At 42.3% G+C, this 23,857-nt stretch overlaps 1 protein-coding gene across 1 annotated transcript in view; it reads left to right on the top strand.

The window, feature by feature from the left end:
* Positions 1-21,212, top strand: part of LOC145392865 (trypsin-1-like) — a 126,988-nt gene extending 105,776 nt beyond the window's left edge. Inside the window, exons 4-10 of the mRNA XM_080267149.1 lie at positions 6,439-6,521; positions 12,055-12,088; positions 13,588-13,696; positions 17,505-17,615; positions 19,097-19,251; positions 20,122-20,294; positions 20,973-21,212. Of these exons, the coding sequence (XP_080123275.1) occupies positions 6,439-6,521; positions 12,055-12,088; positions 13,588-13,696; positions 17,505-17,615; positions 19,097-19,251; positions 20,122-20,294; positions 20,973-21,140 (833 nt within the window). The 3' untranslated portion in view covers positions 21,141-21,212. The remainder of the gene's footprint in view (positions 1-6,438; positions 6,522-12,054; positions 12,089-13,587; positions 13,697-17,504; positions 17,616-19,096; positions 19,252-20,121; positions 20,295-20,972) is intronic.
* Positions 21,213-23,857: the final 2,645 nt, after the last annotated feature.

Here is a 23,857-nt window from a genome sequence, read left to right as displayed (position 1 = left end):
GTCCAGGCATCTCGAAATAAACAGATCTTGAATTTAGCTCTCAGTTGTCTTACTTTCGTTTTTTTCTTGGAGGTAACCATTTTCGGGGTTGTAGCCCTTGGTTCCTTCTTCTTTATATTAAAAAAAAAAAAAAAATTATTGACAGAATCGGCGTAATGAAGACTCGATGTTAAGCCTGGGAATTCTGTTAATTGGCGGGAATTCTGGCGTATAATAAGGCAAGGCGAAATATGAGGATGAGGCACTTCACTCGGATGACAATATTTGATACACAGGCTGACTCATAAACGAGTAAAACGCTCCATTTCTTGTGTCTCGTAGGGACGGCTCAGTCACTGTTATCAGTATCTACTCTGGATCATTTATACCTTTCCAACTCCCACTGCCACACCCACGCCCACACCAGCCAACTGAGCCGTCCCCCCAACACGTGTAGTGTTAGCTACGTGAGTTTCTGTAACAGTGAAGCGCTCTTTACGGACCTTCCTGTATTACTGCCCAGCAACAGACGATTATATTTAGCTTACGGGAGACTACTCATGGCAAAAAAGGTCAATTGTTTTTGTATATAACCTCATCACTATCTTTCCTTATCTGAGTAAAATCGTCTTGTGGCAGCAACACTGAAATATTAAAAACGTTATAGTGAAAGGGTTGACATATGTCTAGGATGAGAGAGAGAGAGAGAGAGAGGTGAGGTTGCTGGAACAATGGTACGACTAATTACACAGCATCATAACAGGAAATATGAGTTGTACCGCTGGTGGCTGATGGGGGAAGGAGAGGAGGGACAGGATGGAGGGAGGGAGAGGAAATAGTGGGGATGGGGGTGTTGGGTGCAGTGCCCCTGTTCATCACTGGATTTATTAGAGCTAAACAAAATCGTCTGGTATTTTGAAGAAGTTTGGTCAATTATCCATGATAATGAAAAGGCTAACTTAGACTTTTTAACACCTCCAATACACGTGATCATCTCTCTGCCTTCCCACACCTAAAATATCCTGACTTACCTGATATTTTAATTTAGTATCATCATCATCATCATCAACTTGTCAGTCTACTGCAGTGATTCCAAGCCGTGGGCCGGTACGTGGTGCCCCCTTTAACTTTTAAAGCTTGAGGGACTACTTATTTACTTTTTATTCTGGCTACCGCCAGACGATTTTCCTCTCAAGTGGGATACCTTCCAAGGTTTGAGGATTGAGTTCAAGACTGAGCAAAGGGTCACTAGAAGATTTTGATGTGAAAAACCTATGCACATTTTCACAGCCAGTACGCGATGTACTCCCCAAAATATTGTGTGTGTGTGTGTGTGTGTGTGTGTGTGTGTGTGTTAGTTCGATGTGCACTATTCACAGAATTTACTTGGCTGTCATACCTGACTGTTCTTAGCACGGGATGTAATATAAACCAGAGCTGTCTGTGGTACAAGAGATATTCTATAAAGAAAAGCCGTATCTTGATATTAATTCATATATTAAACATTTTTTTTAAATATATATATTCTTCGTAATGCTAAATGTTTACTCCGACCCATTACCCTTGTGTGACCTCGTCTGGCTTCCCTCGGCAGCAACAGCAGTTGAGAAACAGTAGCAGCATGACGTCATTCCGCTGGTGGGGCCTCCTGGTGGTGGTGATGGCGGTGGGGTTCTCCTACACACATGCGCAGGAAGGTAAGTACTGCAACTGTTTTTCCCTTAATCCCTTCAGTCAGGTGACTACTGCATTATGCTTGCTACCTTTTTATTCTTTTGAGAGAGAGAGAGAGAGAGAGAGAGAGACCGGGGGGGGGTCAGTGAAAGCTGCATCTACCCCTCAACGTTGAATATAATAATCTGGATGCAGCGAGCACGATGAATACGTCTTCTGACTGGAAGGGTTAATTTCGATGTCGTCGTTCATAATTTGTTATTTGTACCACCAAACTATTTCATTCGCCTCAGAAAAGACTGTTCAAGGTGAGGAGGTTAGATGCAGCCTTCATTAACCCTTTAACAACAAGAGATATCCCTCGAACAATAAAACCATCCTGCGGTGGCCTCATGGAAATGAAAAAAACGCCATCGAACTTAAGAATTCAGATTTCATGGAGTATGTCAGCACACACACACACACACACACACACACACACACACACACACACACACACACACACACACACACACACACACACACACACGCACACACACATTACATTACACTGGGTCATTATAATGCTGTATCACTACAGGTATATAATGACCAGTATTAAAGTAATACCAATCCCCGTAACCTTTTTCACCTACTTTATGGTACTGGCTTGGAAGTAAACTCTAACCTGCCTTGAGAAGTTGAGGTATACCCCAGTTTTTTATATTTTCGACTGCGAGGCTGCAGACTTGCGAAATTTACTCATAATAATAATAATAATAATAATAATATTAATAATAATAATAATACATCAGAGTAGGGATTCAGTAACACAACTGATTCTCATTTATAACAATAGATCTATTTCTGTAGTAAGTAATGGGCTTGGGAATACTGCAGTGTCCTTAACTTTGCATTCCTGCTGAAATAAATATAACCTTTAATGATTTTTCTCTTGTAAGGAAGATCTTCATTCTTGTATGGAAAGCAAGAGACATGGTAACACTGCATTTTCATTTCTTTGGAATGATAACACTGTATTCATATTTCTTTGGCATGGGAATACTTTAATCTTATTTCTTTGGCATAGGAACTCTGTATTCTTCTTTCTTTTGGTGTGGGAAACACTGTAATCTTATTTCTTTGGCATGGTAACACTGTATTCTTATTTCTTTGGCATAGGAACACTGTATTCTTATTTCTCTGGCATGGGAAACACTGTATTCTTATTTCTCTGGCATGGGAAACACTGTAATCTTATTTCATTGGCATGGCAACACTAATCTTATTTCATTGGCATGGCAACGCTGTATTCTTATTTCTTTGGCATGGTAACACTGTATTGTTATTTCATTTCTTTGGCATGGTAACACTGTATTGTTGTTTCTCTGGCATGGTAACACTGCATTCTTATTTCTTTGTCTTTCCTGAAAAAAAAATAATAATAATGTGTAGCCGACAGTTATCCCTGTGACGAACAATTTTGCACCAGCCACTCACGAAACAAGAACGGGTGTTGTCTTTTCATCTGTGTGAGTGGGTGTGTGTAATTCACCGGGTCGGTCAGGATCGCGTGATGGTTGTGATCGTCAGCTTTTTACCCTCCTGGGAGAGAGCTGAGAGCTCATATAGTACGGTGTAGGGCAAAGCCTTGACCTTCACACACACACACACACACACACACACACACACACACACACACACACACACACACACACACACACACACACACGCACGCACACACACATCCCCTTGTTCCAGGGGGATAGTATCCACCCGCTTCGTCAGTGAAACTTTTCGCATTCCGTGCAAGACGCAAACCTCTGTCTTAGACGATGCTAGGTGAGAGCGTTACCACTGAGCAGACGAGCGGTGTGTGTGTGTGTGTGTGTGTGAACAAAATATATCATACAAAAATTTTAATCACTTTTAACGAAACTGATGGGTTGAAGGATAGCGAAGGAGTGCACTGTTTTAGAACACTAGGGCAAAGGTCAAGGTCACAGGGTTGAGTCATAGTTTGGTCTGTCAGAAGCAGCAAACAGCTTTTATTCATAAATCAAACTTGGCGGAAAAGTTTTCCGTAAGGCAGGAATGAAGAGATTCAGTTTTGAGAAAAATGATTCAATGGTCAAGGTCACAACGCAAGGTCATAGTTTGACCCGAGTGTATGTGTTTGTTAATAAATAACGTAAGCAGTTCTAATCCGAATATACCCAAACTTGGTGGAAAGGTTGAGGATCAGGAAATAGACTGACAAGTTGCTTTTGAGATCATAGCTAAAGGTCAAATGGCAAGGTCAGTTTAAGCAGTTTTTATCCGATGTGGACCATGGGGAAGAATTTAGGTTACAGCAAGGATAGAGAGATTATATTTTAAGAGCATTTAGTCTGAGGTCAAGGTCACAGGGGAAAAGTCAAAGGTCAAGATCACTCCGTAAAATCACTTTGAAGAGATTTATTGCAATTGAGTTAAAGGCTGTGGAAGGGTTAAGGGTCAGGCAAGAATTAAGTCATTCGAGTTGGGGATAATCAGTGCAAGGTTAAGGCCACAGGGCACATGTTAGGTCCGTAGACTAGTTGGTGGACCCAGGTATTTCACTCTTTGATTTATTATTATCATTGGTATTATTATTTTTATTATTGTTATAATTATTATTATTACTACTGTTCTTCTTTTTATTACTATTATTATTATCATTATTATTTTTCCCTGAGCAGTAAGAGACACGGAAAGACTCTTGAACTCTCTTTTCCTTGTATTTCTGAAAATAAAATATATATACGACAGAGAACTAATCGTAAGTTTATTTTAGTCACCTTACTTTCACCAAACCGAGCTGGGCTACTGTCGGAACTTGAGTACTGTGTCGTAGTTGTATCTTAATTAATGAACTTTGGTTATGAGATAGGAATGAGTCTCCTTGGTTTCTGGTAAAATCGACCCTCCAGTCTAACTACCCTTATCCATCAGTAAAGGTGTTAGATGAGAGAGAGAGAGAGAGAGAGAGAGAGAGAGAGAGAGAGAGATGATGGATCATCGTCAAGTCTGGCCAAACCCATCATCTAAGCCTGAAGTGGTTAGGGGTCTTCATCAAGTTAGAACAAATGCGTTGAGATGAATCGCTAAGACAGTCCACTTTACAACAAGGGTGAGGTTGTTTGTGGTTTAATGTATTTTTGACGAGGTTTTATCTTTGTGTACTTTACTCCCTGTTGTTATTCGGCCGCAGTGACCTTTGATATTGCACTGCAATAATTAGATGCTTTCATCAACCAGTCAATCAATCAATCAGGTAGTCGTTGCGCGGATAGGGCAACGATGTGCAGGGCTTGGGCGTCGCGAGGTCACTGCTACACCAGCTTCGAGGTCACGGCGTCTGTCTGCCCTCTCTCGTGCAGACTATGTGCCCCGAAGCCTAACCTAACCTTCCCCTCACCAGGCGTCGCCAGGGACACAGGCACCGCTCCTCCACGCCCAACACCACCACAGCCTGTGCCAGGGGTGCTTCCTGCAAGGCCCACCATCGCCAGACCTGACTTCGGTGAGTGATCAATGTAGTGACCGTGTATGTAAACTCTCCGTAGCTCACATTATACAGGGTGGCCCCTATGTAACGTTCCAATCCACTCCGCCGGGCGATTTCTCATGTGTTTTAGGGACGGCTCAGTCACTGTTATCAGTGTCTACCCTGCATCATTCATTCATTCAAGACTGACTCTAACTGCCACAGCGACGCCCACATTAGCCGATTGAGCCGTCCCCGCAGCACTCAAGATACTGCCACGTTAGTTTGTTGCGGAGGGTTATTTACGGGCCATCCTTCATGCATACAGCTGACAGGCACTTCACAATCAAACTGAGGTGCGTATTAAAGTAACAGAATTTGAAGAGCAAGGTAAACTGTCATATTATCTTTCTTTTTTATTTTTATCCTGTTAATTAGTTAGAATCCTTTACGAATACGATTTCAGGTTTTGTTCTTCTGCTTTTAGAGCTTAACAGAGTTTCACAGTCGGTATAGTAGTCATCAGTATTCCTGTTATAATTTCGATATTCATGTTGCAATTTCGATATTCATTTTATAGTTTCAAAAAGATGTTGGAATGGTGAGATCCTGCTAAACTGATCAATAATCAAGCGGTTTCGAGGGGTTCTGTCCTTGCTTCATCGCTCCGGAGCCCCAGATACGTGAAACAGGTATATAAGTACTAGATGCGGGAGCTTCAGGGCCCTTCTGCTAATGCCCTTGATGTGGTTTGGTGTGGTATGTTGTATCTTCACCAAACGCACTAAAGTGTGTGTGTGTGTGTGTGTGTGTGTGTGTGTGTGTGAGAGAGAGAGAGAGAGAGAGAGAGAGAGAGAGATTACGTAGCCTGTCCACTTCACACCCCAGCTTGGTTAAAACTCGTAAAGATCATCACATTCGGTTTTAGTCACAATTTTGTTGGTTTGCGAGCTCCCCGACCTACAGCGGTTTTATAAGATGACGGCACTGGCACGGAAAAACAACTGTGAAACCAAAAGCTGAGAGAACATGTATTGGTAGCACTGTGTTGGAAGGAATACCATTAGCTGTGAACCCGTCCCTTGTCGCCGTGGATCGTTCTTGATGCACAGAGCGGTAAGACAGCCATCTCCAGCAATCTTTTCGCCTCACTGGGCTCATTTTATGTATTACAGTTGCGCCAGCATTATAGGCTCATGAATTTATCCACCCGAGTGAAATCTTGATAGACAAAAGGTTGGATTGTTATAGCTTTGCGGTAAAACATATTTGATAATTTAACAGCGATATGCTTGCAGACTGTGGCCGGCCTTACACCACCTCTACAACCACCAACAACAACAGAGGCAGCAGCAGGCGGACCAGGGCAGCCAATCCACAGGTTAGTCCTCATGGATGTAATGAATGTACCCAAAGCATAAGGCGGTAGCACATTGATCTACCAGTACTTGACATTCCAGAAGTGCCGATGTCGAAACAATAATCTAATGTACTATAGCACTAGCCGTGTGTGTGTGTGTGTGTGTGTGTGTGTGTGTGTGTGTGTGTGTGTGTGTGTGTGTTTTGGGCAGCCGAAACTACACATTCAAATCGCACCAAAATCGGCACAAAAATCTCAGAAAATTCGCTAATGTGAAGAAACTTGGTCCCATCACGATTGAAAAACTTTTACTATATTTAATGAGCGATCACATTTTGACCAGAAAACGCCGCTCCCAGCGCCCAGCATAGGATCTCCGTAGAATTTTTTGCCCACAGCTATAAAGTATATTATAGCAGTGCAAGAGCCCTCCGCGGGAGCTAGTGCGAGGAGCCCGAAGGGCCCACGAGCATTTGTTCTGGCTATATTGATTCTGGATCGCTGAACTGAATGTCGTTCCCTACTCGTTTTGTGACCGCACATCCAAAGCAAATCTTTCCCTCGTTGTAAGTGTAAATGTTCACAATGCTTTCAGATAGACTATGTTATTGGTTCCAGAGTTTCAGATTATACTGTTGATGATTGGAATGTATGTTAAATATGCTTATATGTGACGCTGAATATAAGGTGTGATTTGACGTCATACAAGTTTACGTAGAAGTCTCCAGGATGACCTGTGCGTGTGTTAATGGTGTTCCCACAAATCATGGATGGTCCCAAGATTATGGTCCAGGGAGACAGGCACTGCTGACATTTAGAAACTAGATCTCCAAGTTTTCGTGGAAGTGATGATCGTTTGCTCTAGTGACGTCCACTGTGGTTGGCTCAAGTCAATAGAAATTGAAAATAATTGGTTTCTTCCAATGCCAGAACGAATCCCGCACGTTTGTTTTAGCATTGGCAGGCCTGTGTGCTACTGTCTTGACGGGGTGAAGGGGAAAAGGCTTGTAACTTACACCACACAGCTGTACTTTATCACTATCCATCGTTTCATCTACTGTACTTTTTTTACCATACAACTTCTAATAACCACCCTATTAGAAAAATAAATAAATAAACACACACACAAACAAACGAGGTGTGTGACCAGGTAATACATCGCCTGCAGCACACATTATTTGGTCAAAAACCAGAGTCTGCTATTATGTATTGATTAATTCAAGTGTAGTACAAAGGCATGTTATGTAGATGACATGGACGGAATATTTCATCCCCAGCTCACTCATCTACTTCACCGCCCACCCCTGCCAAGGGGCCTTTGGCTTTCTGGACTATAGAGGTTGGTTTGGTGCTGTTTTAACAGGCTAAAAGTGTACCTGCAAAAAATAGTAAAGTGTTCATATCGCTGAAAATAAAAACACAGCTATCATTATGAACTATGGGTAAAATTGTACTACAGCCGCTACTAAGAACCAGTTGCCTTGAAAAGTGTGACTACGGGTAAGAATTGTACCATCAACATGTTAGCTGTTTTCTGCCCAGTGTGAACCTGGCTTTACATCAAAGGATTCATGTAGGTGAGTTGGTCGTAGGAGCCTAAGAGTTAAGGAAATCATACTAAAGCAGAAGCTTAGACTTCCTGCTGATTTATTTTTACTTTCTTCTGAGGATTTTTAACATAGGAAGAGAGATATTTAGGCTGGAAGGGTGAGACATAGCCTACATTAACCTCTCCAGTGTGAGAGGGTTTTCTTTAGCTGCAGAAAATTATCTGAAGGTGAATAAAGGCGGATCGGGAGGCTTCAGAGTTCAGAGAATTCGAAGCAGGATGGTGAAGTCGGCGAGGAAGAGTTCAAGCAGTTTGTGTTAACACCCATACTGCTATTACTTCTTTCTGTATTATGTTCTTGCCATCTCCAGGCTATATCTGAACCGCATGGGTTAAACAGAACCTTCAACAATCATGAAATATGAAAAGTCTTTCCTAAATTGAATGAAAGGATCTGGATGCTGAATGAAGAAAAAAAGTGTTTGAACAGACGTGCCTTTTTTTCTATATTCTATTCTCCCTGTCTGGAGATGATGTATTAGAGATCAAGAAAGATATCTCTAACTAGCAGGGTCAGATAATGTAGCCTTCAGTAACCCCTCCAACACGAGATTTTTTTTCTTCAGTGGCATTAAATCGTCTCTCTGCAGTTCGATAGTTACCTATATGAGTGTGACTTAGAGGCAAAAGGTGTACGTAGGCGCCCATGTATACAAAAATATCACTTGGAACGAAATAGAGGCTATACATGACACTGAGATCATGCCATACAACAAGCTAACCCCTTGCAATACGATGACAGTTTTCTGTTATATCGGCTACTATAGCAACCATTTTAGTCCTAACTTGGCCTAGATTTATTTCCTTTTGCACCTAAATTCACATAGTTAAGTGGCAGCAAAAGACAATGCTACAGCTCCGTATCGTTTCCATTGCATTTCTTTGTGATCCGCACCAAATTCTAGTGTTAATCTATTGTTAAAACTCAAAGTTCAAGATGGAGAGATGGCAATTCTAGACCGAACTAGAGAAAAAGAGTATTTCAGGTTAGGAGAGGCTGCTCGTACTGATGAGGTTATAAACATTCTCCACTAACGCCTTATGTAACATTACGTCTTTCAGGCACCTTCAGTCCTGTAAAATGTGTGTATGTGTCAGTGGCGGATCCATGATATTAAAGAGGGGGACGGATGCTTTTTTTGGCCCGTAGGGCTCAAAGGGCCGGAGGCCTGCGTCTGGGGGTCTGGGGTCCGCTTAAAGGACCCAGAAAATTTTCACATTTTTAACGCAATTTAGTGGCATTTGGTACAGTCTAGGCAAAAAAAAGTATTACCAAACCCACAAGAAATTTACCTTTCAATTTTTATTTTTATTTTTTGACTCAAATGAAAAGTTCTTGATGACTTCACACACGTATCTACTTGACTAAGTATAACTGCCTAAAAGTGAATGCTGTCTGAAATTAACAATGTACTGAAAACCAACTAAAAAAGTAAGTGATTTTTTTATGTTTATTCATACAACTTTCTGTTATATCATGATCAGATGTAGTGAACACCCAGTTCACATAAGACATTACACAGACGCATAATATTAAACTATTTAGTGGTTTGGCAAGACTTTCAAATAGAATCACCTTGAGCTCCAGTGAGCTAATCCATAAATAAATAATCCAGTGATCACATATTTTGGTGAATGCTCTTAACAGAGTCACGGGCTTCTTTGTCACTTCGGAGATTACAAAACGGCACAGGAAGTTTTCAAGAACTAAAAAATTATTGATCAATATAAATGCATGCATCTGAACTGATAAGTTTAAAATCATCTCTCTCTCGCTCTCTCTGACCCCAGGGACTTAAGGCACTAGATTCATGAAGATAACGACGGAGGTTGGTCAGTTTTTTATCTGCGAGTTAATCAAGCTTGTCTTGGGTATGCTAACTTGTGAAAGGAAATTGTAAGTACATGATCCATGCTCAGTAGGTGTGATAATCAACACGCACTCCATTCACTATATTAAAGTTTAGTCGCCGCTGGCCTGCTACTTAATATAGCCAGAAAACCTCCCGAGTAATAGGCAGGCTTACCAGAACAAAACAAAACAGTTCTCAGCAAGTTTTTTATATCCATTTATTCACCTTTTTTCCCAAAAGGGGGGGGGGTGCGTTCGCACCCGACTCACCCCCCTTGAATCCGCCAGTGTGTGTGTGTGTGTGTGTGTGTGTGTGTGTGTGTGTGTGTGTGTGTGTGTAGTTATTTTTTAAATCGTGTGTGCACGTATGTGTTTAGTTATTCCTGTTGTTGTGTGTGTGTGTGTGTGTGTGTGTGTGTGTGTGTGTGTGTGTGTGTGTGTGTGTGTGTGTGTGTGTGTGTGCGTGTGCGCGCGCGCCCCAGTAACTCATTAAATACAAGGGGTCCTTCCTAAATTGAACATAATCGCCGAAGCAGCAAAAAAAAAAAAAAAAAAAAAAACTTATTTAGGTTAAGGGAGACCTGTCGTAGTAAAATTGCTCAAAGCAGGAAGAATGTAAAGCAGGTTAGTATGACCTCGGCACACCTCTGCTGGGAATCCCATGTAAATAGGAAAACATTGACAAGGTAGCAGGATGTGGGGGAGTGAGGGTGGGGAGGTGTGGGGTGAGGGGGGTGGAGAGGACTAGGGATAGCGAGGTGTGGGAGGAGTGAGGAGGGGAAGTGTCGGGGAGTAAGGGTGGGGAGTTATGGGGGGAGGGGCTGGGGAGGTGTGGGTACAGTAGGAGTGGGTACGTTTGGGGGGAGTATGGGTAGGGAGGTGTGGGTGAGGGGGGGAGGGAGGTGTGAATGGGAAATGGCAGGTGAACAGGGAGAAGGCTGATAGGTAACGAACGAGAGTAGGAAAGAAAAATTATTAATTGAATCTAACATAAATCACAGGATATAAAGAAACAGCGATTAACCAGGAAGAAAGTAAGTGCCATAAGGCGTGTGGAAGAGACGAGTGAAATGTCGCCATCATCATCATCATCATCATCATCTTCATCATCATCATAAACCCGGCTCCCTCGTACCATACTCATGGGGTCGGGGAAATTTATGGTGCAGTTCTTTGACATTTCTAAGATATGTATCAAAAGAGGACGAATTTATCCACCTCTTTTGTACTACTTGTGGTACAGCTGCTGGGAGGCTGGGTAGCCAATAGCCTGCGATTATACGCGGATGATGATATGACGGATATCCAACCTCATCTTTGCCTCTTTTTAGTTTTTATTTTATTTTTACATTCAGGTAATTAGTGGATATGAATCTTTTTCTGTGTCCAGAGGATAAATCAGTGGGCATCTTTTGAGACTGAGAAATTGATGTAAACGATAGCTACTACTGTATACCCACCGCAAGGAAACCTGTCTCTTAAGCTCCGCCCCTTCATCCACTGATCAGAGAGTAGGAGACCACAGCCCTGATCCCAGGACTTGAGGAAGGAGGTGGGGCGTAAGAGCCAAGTTGCCTGACGGTGGTTATGGGAACTAACTTGTGCTGTGTGCCAAGTCAACAGGGCAGCACTGGTAAAGATGACACGCCCCTAGTAATGTTCCTGGACTTGGCTAGGGCAGCAGGTGCTTGCAGGAAAATGATTAATATTTCTACTAATGTTTCTAATATATAAAAGTTTGTACTGTATTAATCTTTTTGCTATACTGTACTGATATTTGTACTGTATTGATTTCGCTACTATATTAATACTTCTACTAAATTTCTACTGTATAAATGTTTGTACTCTATATATTTTTTTGCTATATTGATGTTTGTACTATATTAATTTTTCTACTATCGTATATTAATATTTCTAATATTTTTACTGTTCATGTTTCTACTATTATTGTTTCTAATATTCTAATGTTTCATCTGTTAATTGATTTACTGTTAATATTTCTACTGTTAATGTTTCTGTTATGTTTCTGCTATTAAAGTTTTGACTGTTCTAATGTTTCTACAATTAATGTTTCTACTATATTTTGCTTCCAGACTGGCAGCCAACCTGACATCGGCGCGTCTCAGGGTAAGTAACTGGTCTAACAGTCTGTGTATCATCCGGTTCTCTTTGCCTCTGGAGCGTAGGGACCCTGGGATAGCCTGCGTAGCCCTGCCATTATGGTCTGTCAGATATGTTAAGTTCCAGTAGCACAGTAATACTTTTCCTCAGTCATATTAAAGCAAGATAAGGGATCAGTTCTTACTGAAGAGAGAGATAGAGAGGGAGCAGCTTTCAAGATAGGGAGCTGTTTTAAAAGAGAGAGAGAGAGAGAGAGAGAGAGAGAGAGAGAGAGAGAGAGAGAGAGAGCAGCCGTAAAGACAAAGAAGTAGAGAGCAGCTTTAAAAAGGAAGAACAGCTTGAAATAGAGAAAGCAGCTTTAAAAGGGGGGGGGGGGACAATTGCGTTGGTTTCTAGTCTTTGGTTCCTTTCACCATGCATTAGAAAATTAATAATATTCATGCTGATACTTCGGCAGATTTTCCATCGGCAAGTAAAGTCGTTGGGCTTTTGCCAGAATAAAAAAGATGAATAGTCCCCCGAGGTTGAAGAGTCGCAGTGCCATGTAAATACGATTAAACAGACTGTTGAGGAAGAGCGGCAAGAGTCTCCCAGGCTGACAAATATACACACCAAACCTGCACTCAGACACATTGTACAGTTGCGGACATAAACGTTGATTCATTCCGATATAAGTGGGCGGTTGAAATGCACCTCAGAATATCGTGTAAGAATTTCATATTTGTTGAACTAATAAGTAAGGTGCCACTGTTGTCTGCTACTGAATGAGACAGTGATGTGCAAGGTCGCCCGTAGAGACAGCTGCATTAGAAACTTATATGGCAATGTCTTTTGTGTTGAGGGGACGGCTCATTCGGCTAGTGTGGACTTGGTTGTGGCAGTTAGAGTAGGAAATGAATATATGAGATGCTAATTACACTGACTGAGCCGTCCTAACAGCACACGAAAAATCACCCGGTGCATTGGAAGTCAAGCGTTATATAATGGGCCACCCTGTTTAACTTGCAACACCTAGCGATGTGATCTTCGAGTCCCTCTCATCATCCATCCATCCATCATCCAAACCTTTTTTCCCATCAGGATCGCAGGGCCCAGAGCTACGGTACTCATTCCCAACATTAAAGGCGAGGGTGACCAGCCTCGCTCATCCCTGAGTGGCATTATGTGAGCAATAAACCCCAAACAATCTATCTGATGTAAACCCTTGCGGGTTCCTTTCGCTTGGACCGCCTTATCCCGCTAGAACACCATCCATCATTTAGTTATATGGTTACTACCCTACGTAGTAGAAAGGTTTCATGGGTTGCAGTAAATCTTTTGGCTTGTCATTCAGTGTGGAGTCACCTGAAGGCAGCACTGCAGTGAGTTGAAGGTGGGCGCCTCCACCTACCACAACACACTGCAGAATATTAAGTAGGAGCTTCATAAGTGTTCAGCTAAAATATGAAGCACCATGACTGTCCAGGACTGTACTGTACCACTCATTGTCCACCCTCATCCTTCACCAGGTGGACACGACAGCTCTGAGCCTCTCCGAGTGTTCTGCGGCGCCTCCCCCATCAGTGATCACTTCCTACTCACCTCGGCAACATGCGTCCTCGACCCAGATCGCCCGTAAGTTTCTCTCTCTCTCTCTCTCTCTTATGTAACAGATATCACTCGTTCAGTGTCACATTGCTTCATTAATGCATAATGAAGCATTAATAATTCATAGATGATGACCGAGGTAGATGTCTAGGGGTTAGCTTTACCTCAAATACCTGAAAATTGATAATATCCTGTACCTGCAAAACTGAGCAGAATTTGACATTTTATTACAGACGCATTGTTACTTAGAAGTACCTAAGGTGTTCACTCTCCAAAGTACGGTGTGACGCTGATAGATAGATAAACACATGGATAGATATACAAATTGATTGATTGATTGATTTATATATGTGTGTGTTAGATTGATTTACTACTCTGAGGGCCAAAAAGTACTCTAATATATCCGATAATTGTGGACAGCTTTAAAAGAAACTTCAGACTATGTCAAACATCAGACTGTGTCAGTTATATGCTGAGTTTGAGAAACATCCCAACATTTGAATGTCAAAAACCATATGCTGAAAGTTAAACAACCCCCTCCCACCGGCACGGTGCTGAGTGGACATCAGTTGGTCAACTACACGCATTCACTGATCATGCTGTATTCTATTATCTGAACATGTATGTTTTTATGCCCCTGGTTAACGTAAAAAAATTTCCCTGTCTGAGGGATCACCTTAATGGAAAAGGATTTTAAAACAAGCCTCGTACGCCTGATTGATTAAAAGAACATTTTGTTACGTATAATGCAGCCATCCAAGTCGATAGGTTACGCCGAAAAATCGCTAGTTCGGAACACTAGTTTCATTTACGTTTAAACGTTCAAGGAGGCAGCTTTCAAAATTTGGTGTAAGTTTGGGTAAATTGTAATGAAGTGTTAAATTTCACTTGTATAGCGAGGAGAGTGAAATGATTCAGCAGCCTCAGAGTAGTGATCACCCTGTATGTGTAAGTCAGTACCTTTGTTTAAGTCCAACATTCAAACTGCAGTATTCTATCCGCTTTCCACACACACTGCAGCCCTTGCGTTCTCGGACATACTTCTAACGGCATTCAGCGAATTCTTCTCTACTCCATATACTTTCAGCACCTTTCTCATTCCCTGTCCATCTGTTCTTTGATTTCCTTTTTCTAGATCCATGAAGGCAGCATACAACGTCTTCCTTTTGTCTAAATACTTTTCCACTAAACATATCAGAACGAATATCTGGTCCACACATCCTTTCCCCTTCCTAAAGCCCCCCCCCCCCCGTTCCCCTCTAACTTATTCCTCCGTTATCTCGCTACTCACTTGACAAATTCTCTCCAGTTATCTCCTCTATTACACGGAGAAGACAGATCCGTCCATTCGTCATCTAGTGTTTTTCTGCCTCGTCAGGAACGTAGAGGCCCTAGATTAGACTACTTAGTCCGTCCTTTTAAGGTGAAGGTGACCAGTCTCACTCTGCCCTGAGTGGCATTATTTGAGCAACAAATCTCATCTATTCCTCACATGTAAACTGTTGTGGATCCATCCGGTTGGTGCATCTTAGCCAATTAGGAATCCTATCATCGATCACTGGGTTACCATCTTGCGTGCTAATTGGTATCCTGGGTTGCAATAAACCATTTTCCTTGTCACTCAGGGCAGCCATGTGAATGCAGTATTACGTCGAATGAGTAGCTGATGAGCTCCCTCATCTACGACAAATACCCCTGTGATTTAACACACTTCTCTCTCTCTTTTTCCTTTGCATCTGGGAACTGTTGTGCCCAAGTTCTAATCCTCTGGAACTCTACATTCCTCCCAGACCAATCAGCTTAGGGTGGGGTCTGGAGGCAAAATTTACAAACCGTCATGAGCTTAAGTTGTGTATACGATTCCTTCTTTATTATTTTGTCTTCACTTATATAGCTACCATGTGTAGTTCACAGCCAGATTAAAGTGAATATTAAAGTGAAAGAGAATGAATAGCAAAACTATTTCTGGTATTAGTACGTACAGTACACTGGTATGAATACTTGCTTTATCCTGACCATTGTTTCAAGATGCTCTCTCTCTCTCTCTCTCTCTCTCTCTATCTATCTATCTATCTATCTATCTATCTATATATATATATATATATATATATATATATATATATATATATATATATATATATATATATATATATATATATATATATATATATATATATATATGTGTGTGTGTGTGTGTGCCTCTGTGGTACAGTGGTAGAGTGTGCGTTTCGTACACGGGTGAACCAGGGTTCACGCCCCACCAGGGTAATAAACTTTGGGAGTGCTCACCCGGCCATGTACTGCATTGGCGGACACAAGGGGTGCTGTGGTTGAACCAGTGTCGCTTACTGTAAAGTATGCTTGGTTCACAGACTATACACACATCCAAAGCCACTCCAACACTACAATTACACTTACAAGCACTTCTCACCCTACATACAATCTCTACCAGACAGCCTAAGCCACTAGGTAGAGATACATGGGCTGTATCATCCCGACTTCGGTCGCGATAGGCCGGTCCTGCAGTGGACACTCAAATGGCTGATGATGATGATGATGATGATGATATATACCATTTCATGACTTCTATGATATTTCTTTTCTTATTTCTTAACTTCACATATCCTTAATTCCTTACTTTCCCGGCATGCACACAGTAAGGCTGGGACCTGATTTTTTATCTACAATATAGAAGCTTTTGTGCATTGTGTGTGTGTGTGTGTGTGTGTGTGTGTGTGTGTGTGTGTGTGTGTGTGTGTGTGTGTGTGTGTGTGTGTGTGTGTGTGTGTGTGTGTGTGTGTGTGTGTGTGTGTGTGTGTGTGTGTGTGTGTAATTCACCGGGTCAGTCAGGAGGATGCACGTGATGGTCGTGATCAACAGCTTCTTGCCCTCCCAGAAGAGAGCTGGGAGCTCAGGGTGGATGGGGTGGGTGGTCGAAGCTGGTTGGTTGGGTAGGTGAGGTGCACAGTGTGGTGTGGTGGGTGTAGGTGGGTGGGCATGGAATGGGGTGGGGTAGATGGGCATTCAGGCAGGGTGGGTGGGTGGTGTCGGGGTTAGTAGGTAGAATGAGTTTTGGGAAAATAAGCCCCTGAGGTGAACAGGTCCATGGTAGAAAAAGATCCATGTAGGGAAATAGATCCATGGGGTATACATCCTTGGGGACTTAAATCAACTAGGAACATAGATCCAGTGGGTAAAGATAGGTCCATGAGGGAAACAGATGCATGGGAAAACATTGGTTCATATTCGAATTCTGTTTCTCTTTGTGGAAAAAATATTCATGAATGATAATAGGCCTATGGAAAAACTAGATTCAAAGGTGAAAATTGGTACAGACGGGGAAAATAAGACAGTGGTGAAAATAGGTCCATGGAGAAAATAGGTCCATGTAGGAAATAAGCTTATGAGTAATGTAGGTGCAAAGGAAGAATAAGTCCACTAGGAAAAATAGGTCCATAAGGAAACTATATCCTTAGCAAAAATAGATCAGTTGGTAAAATAGGTTTGGGAAGAATAGGTCCACGGGGAAACATTGGTCTATATGGAAAATATCCATGATCAAAAATATATCCGTGGTGAATATAGGTCCATGGATAGAACAGGTCCATAGGGTAAGATATTCCCAGGATACTGGGTGAGTAACCCTCTACAGGAGATGGGCACCGCTGCTAAACGTCCCATGACGTCTGTCCCCTCCTTTACCTTTTACACTTACCTGCAGCATGCACACAGTAAACCTTGGACCCGTACACTTCATTTTAACTGACTTACCATCTTACTTACTGATATACTTGTTTACTTTCATACTGACTTGTCTTCTTGTATACTCCTGCAGCTTATATTCAGTAAGGCTGGGGGCGCTGACCACATCTGAAAACGAGAGCAGCCTCAACTCCCGCCCCGTCGACTACGACATCAAACAAATCATCGTACATCCGGAATTTGAGTGAGTCTTCCTAGGGATAGCATGTTCTATCAGTTAAACATTATAATTACAGTAATAATAATAATAATAATAATAATAATAATAATAATAAATAATAATAATAATAATAATTAATAATAATAATAATAATAATTAATAATAATAATAATAATAATTAATAATAATAATAATAATAATAATAAAATAATAATAATAATAATAATAAGCATACGGAACATTGCTCTGATGGCAGGGCAATACCTATGACATTTCTAGAGTTATATTAATGTCAAAATCGTCTGTATGTCTTGTACTATTACTTCGCTTTCCAGAGCCTGTGGGGTTATAGCACTTGGGATTTTGCGGGGAAGGTACATAGTGTACCCCACTTCGTCTGCCAACTCATAGTCGCGAAGCCTTTAGGGTCAGATTTTAGGGTTCCACTTGACTGATTTCTGAAAATGCCTCATTCCTCCATGAACTCTGGAAAATTGAACTTCGCGGATAGTTATATCATAGTTTTGTTTGTGCTTTCTTGGTAAGACTTTTAAGTAGTAGAGAATGACTGCAAACTACTTTTGTGATATTCATCAAATCCAAACAAATATAAAAGACATAATCCAAGAAAACTTTATGCTCATACTTAGGTTATATTTCTGGGAGTTTTAAGTGAAATTTCTTCACGCACGGTTATGTGAGTTATTAGAGACCTGTTAACTAAGCCTGACTTGTCGAGGGGGCTGGAGATGAGTGATAATAAATAAGCCTGGAGGCTTGTTTCAGCAATCCAGGGTGAATTCTGGTATTAGACGCATGGTAGTAGACAGATGCAGTTGTGAGTAAGTCTGGCAGCTGGAATTAAGTATTGGTTCTGAAACAAAGTGATGGCCACATCACGATCTGGCTGGGTGAATTCATGTTTCTCTTGGGAAAAGCAGTGTCTGTGAAATGTCAGGTGAGATTCATGAAGCTGCTGTTTGCCTATGGGTTTTGAATGACTGTGGTGGCTGTGTCTTGTATATATACTTGTGAAGTGTAGTTAGTCTGGCCCTGGAGAGGGATGCCTTACCGCGGTGGCACCGATATAACTGGGGAATTCCGCTGCCTGGCTATACAAACGTCCCTCACTTCTTTCCCTATCCCTTCAAAGGAAGATGGCGGCCTGAAGAAAATGAGCAGCTTCAGCCTGCAGTTCATTGGTTTCACTTACAGATGAGCCTGGGGCCACAAGAACTATAACAGTGTTGTATGGAGGAAGAGGGATCCTGTGGAGTCGTATCACATGTCAGGATGAGAGAATAAGTGACAGCAAAAGAGCAATGATATGTTGAGCAAAGTGTCGGGTGAGAGGAAGACGGGTGAAGAAGGAAGGCAAATATAAAAGGAATGAAGAGGACGGGAAAATGTAGGAGTAGAGGTAAGAAGGGGATGGTTCGACTTTCCACTTTCTTTACTAAAGTCGCCTTCTCTTGCCTCCCGTTCCCCCCCTTCCGCTGGCTCAGTCCACACTCCACCGAGCGGTACAACGACGTGGCGCTGATAGAGACGGTTGATCGCATCCAGTTCAACGAGTACGTGTTCCCCTACTGCGTCACCGACCAGCTCCCGCCGCCAGGAACCACAGTCATCGGCGCAGGTTTCGGCCTCGTCAATGAAAGTGAGTAATTTCAGACCCCTTGTGTAGGTGTTTCTGATAGGGATATATATATATATATATATATATATAAAATCCTGCATTGTTCCATGAGGAATGTAGGAGCCCGGGGCTAGGCAAGTTGGTCCTGACATTTAAGATAACTGACCAGCCTCAATCATCCCTCAGTGGCATTACATGAGCAATGAACCCCAACTACCCCTTGGATATAAACTGACACAGGCTCAATCCGGCTGGAGCACCGAAATTACCCGCTAAACCACCAGGCACCATAGGTTGGGTATATGGTTACCACCCAGCGGTTTAAATGGTTTCCTGGTGTACAGGACACAGTTTGGCTTGTCACTTAGTGTAGAGTCACCTGTAGACAGAAGGAAGAGGAAAGAAAGAAGGAAACGACATTAGAGGAAGGAAGGAAAGAGGAGATGAAAGGGCAGCCACGCGAGAGGCGCACTACATCGAGTGACTGGATGGTGAGCGCCCCATATATATATATATATATATATATATATATATATGATGTGATAGGAAGCGTTATGAGGAACACACTGAGGTGGTTTGGCCATGTGGAGAGGATGGAGGGTGAAAGACTGACGAAGATAGTGCATGTGAGTGAGGTGGAGGGGGGAAGAGGGAGGGGGAGGCCGAGGATGAGATGGAGGGATGGGGTGGAGAGGTATATGAGAGAGGGGGGGGTGAGTTGGGAGCAGGGCAGTGAAATGGCGGGGGACAGGGCGACGTGGAGGCGATTTGTTTGTGGCCACCCCAAATGGGATTGAGGCGTCTGGCAATAGATAGATAGATATATAATGTGTGTATACATATTTTTTTTTCTTCACAACTTAATGTAAAGTTTTTTTTTTTTTTCCTCAGCGCACTCAGCAAGCCACTTGCAGGAGGCTGATCTAGCTGTGGTTGAGACTGCCGACTGCCAGGAGCAGTATCAGTCGGCGGGTCAGGAGCAGCGTCTGAGGACAGCATACCCGAAACTACTGAAGAACCAGGACGTGCTGTGTGCTGGATTTCCGGGCAGGGGTGCATGCAAGGTGAGGGGAAGGCGGGGTTTTCCATAGATAATTAATGTGAACATAGTGAGAAAAATTAATTTGAATGTATAGGTGATGTAGAAGGCCAAGAAAAAGGTTAATTAGGGTAACTAGTCAGTATTTGAGAAAAGGTGGTATAGAGAAAAACTGCGCCCGTTTTTAAGATTTGGTTGTTACTCATTGGTCTGTGCAACATTTATGTTATTAGGAACATCAAGTGAAACTTATTGTCGGTTTCCCTGTGAAGAAGACCCGAGAATTTTAAAGGATGAACGACGAGTGAATGGATGGGTGACCTACTTTACTGCAGGCTGTCAGTGACTGAACCTTAATGCTCTCATGTTTGTACTTCACAGGGGTCCTACACGCTTCATTAATTAGTAGTAAATGTGGTTAAGACTGTGAAGAAACAGTAAATGGGGCGCTGAGCATAACGCACATAAAGAATACATAATGTTAAATGGTGACATAGTGCCGGTATACTTATGCATTTATAGCATACTTTCTGTGACGATAGACAGTATAGATATTGTTCTCACCCCAATAGACATTATAGACACTGTCCTCACCCCCGACAGAATTTATAGATATTGTTCTCACCCCTGATAGACATTACAGGCATCGTTCTCACCTCCAGTACATATTATAGATATTATTCCCCCCCCCCCCATCGTGCAGGGAGATGAGGGCGGTCCACTGTTTGCGGAAAGCGCTGGTCGTCGAGTGCTGCTGGGCATCGTCAGCTTCACCGGTCCCTGCAGCAAGGACGCCCTCTTGCCCGGCGTCTACACCAGCGTCGCTCACCACATTCCATTCATTGACTCTGTTATCTATGGACTTCCTTAATACCATGGACTCTAACACCACCACGCCCCATCATTGACTTCATCATCTATATTTACTTTTGGCCAGTGCTCTGTCCAGTCCACCTTTTTTTTTTTTTTTTTTTATTTTTTTATATAGTGTCAAAAGCTCAGTATTTCAGAAACCGAAAAGCCAGGGATACTCAGGAGGGATTCCAGGGGGTACACTGAAGGCTGGTGATTTTTTTTTTTTTTTTTAAGATGAGCAGAGTAAGGAAAACAAATATTTAAAAAAAAATCCATACACCAAACTACAAGTGTCCTCCAGTCTTTGAAAAATCCGTAACAGTTGGGCTTGAATTGTTATGAATTTTTGATCTAATAAAGAATATATTAATTTCACTCGATTTAATTCGCGCCACTATTGAGAATTGAGGAATCGTGGCCTCCACAAGCTATGCACATCCTCCAAACAAACTTAATAATAGCTGTCTTGCTGAAATAACCTACTGTATGCATAATAACAGTGTTGCAACATGTTAGTATGTAAATTGCTTGATAAAAGTTGTTGCCATTTCAACAACTGTACATTGGCCAGTGTCAGAAGCAGGTACGGGTCGATGATCTGTTAACTCTGAGGATACCGAAAAAAAAAAAAAAAAGGAGGGGGGGAGGGTGGTTGTGAGGCACCTGATTTATACTACAGGGTGGCCCATAAATAGCGCTTCACCAGAAATTCATTTGGTGGTATCTTGTTTGTTGCGGGGACGGTTGAATATAATGGTGTGGGCGTGAGTGTGGCAGTGGGAGCAGGAGATGAATAAAAAACTCTGACTAAGCCATCCCCACAACACAAGAGAAATAGCCCGGCGGAGTGGAAGGGGGGCATTATATTAACCTGAATAGGTACAATTAACCTCGGTGATGTGAAGGATGTAAAAATTTGTCCTTTCACTAAAACCAACGTACGATACTCATTTTACTCTACCTTGGCCGAAAATTGCCATCTCTCCATCTTGAAAGCCGAGTTTTGACAACAAATTAATGCTAGAGCAGTGATTCTCAGCCAGGGGTAAATTTATCCCCCGGAGGTAAAAAAAATTACATGGCAGGGGGTAAATATTTCAAATCTGAAAATGAATCAGCAGTGTTCCTACTGATATTGCGTCTGGTATTCTTGTTTGATAGTGTTTGTTTCCTCCTTTATGAACGCTTACTTCGTGCAAGACCTTAATATTAAAGGTGTTCCTGTATCTTTCTTTCTTTCTTTTCTTTTCTTTTTTTTCTTTTTCTTTATGCCGGCTATGCATTTTTTGTAAGGGGGGTAATGGGCTAAATGGCTAAATACGTCAAGCCAAGAGGGTAATGACAGAGGAAAGGTTGAGAACAGCTGTGCTAGAGTATAATGCTAGTCATAAAGAGGTGCCAGTGAAAGGATGCACAGCTGTAGCATTGTGTTTTTCTGTCATTGAGCTTCAAGAACTAAGCTGCAAAAGGCGACAATCTGGGCCAAGATCGTAAGTGAACCAGTCCAAATATGGCCGAGGCGACTGGTTCGGATTAGATAAACAAGACCTAAATGGACCTAACTGGACCTGAAGGAATGTAGCGAATGGACCTAACGACCTAAAGGAGTGTAACTGACCTGAATGGACCTAACGACCTAAAGGAATGTAACTGACCTAAATGGACCTAACTTAACCTGAAGAATGAAACGAATGGCCCTAACATGACCTGAAAGAATGTAGCCTAACGACCTAAAGAAATGTAACCTGAATAGACGTAACCGGACCTGAATGGGTCTAACTGGACGTGAATAGACCTAACTGGACGTGAATGGACCTAACAGGATTTGAATGGCCCTACCTGGACCTGAAGGAATGTAACTGACCTGAATGAACCTAACTGGACCTGAATGGACCAAGCCGGACCTAACTGGACCTAAATGGATTTAAACTGGACTTGGATGGACCTAACTGGACTTAAATACTAATTGGACCTGAATGAACCTAATTGGACCTGAATGGACCTAACTGAACCTGAATGGACCTAACTGGACCTGAATGGGCCTAATTGGACCTAAACGGACGTGAATGAACCTAACTGGACTTGAATGGACCCAATTGGACCTGAAGGGATGTAACTTACCTGAACAGACCTAACTGGACGTCCATGGAGCTAATTGGACCTGAAAGGACCTAACACGACCTGAATGGGCCTAACTAGACCTAAAAGGACCTGGCTGGCCTTGACTGGTGGACTTGAATGTGTCTGATGGGATTTGAATGGACGTAACTGGGCCTAGAAAGACCTAAATGAACCTAACTGGGCCTGAATGGACCTAAATAAACCTAACTTTTTTTTTAAATAACAGAACAGAGGAAGGAAAAACAAATAAATAAAAAACTAATCGACACACCAGATTACTGGTGTCCTCTGTTCATAAAGTATCTGTAACTGGTCCTGAATGGACCCAACTGGACCTGAATGAACCCAGCTGGACCTGAATAGACCCAACTGGACCTGGATAGACCTAAATGAACCTGAATAGACCTAACTGGACCTGGATAGACCTAAATGGACCTGAATAGACCCGACGACCTAGATAGACCTCAGTGGACATGATTGGACCCAACTGGAACTGAATAGATCCAAATGGACCTAAATGGACTTGAGTAGGCCTAAATGGACTTAAAGGGATGTAACTGATTTGAATGGACCTAACTGGACCTGAACGGACCTAACTGGATCTGAATAGAC

This window comes from Coenobita brevimanus, chromosome 23, assembly GCF_032717465.1.
Source record: "Coenobita brevimanus isolate Jiangsu-jjx chromosome 23, ASM3271746v2, whole genome shotgun sequence".
Lineage (NCBI taxonomy): Eukaryota > Metazoa > Arthropoda > Malacostraca > Decapoda > Coenobitidae > Coenobita > Coenobita brevimanus.
This window is presented reverse-complemented; position numbering and strand designations above follow the sequence as displayed.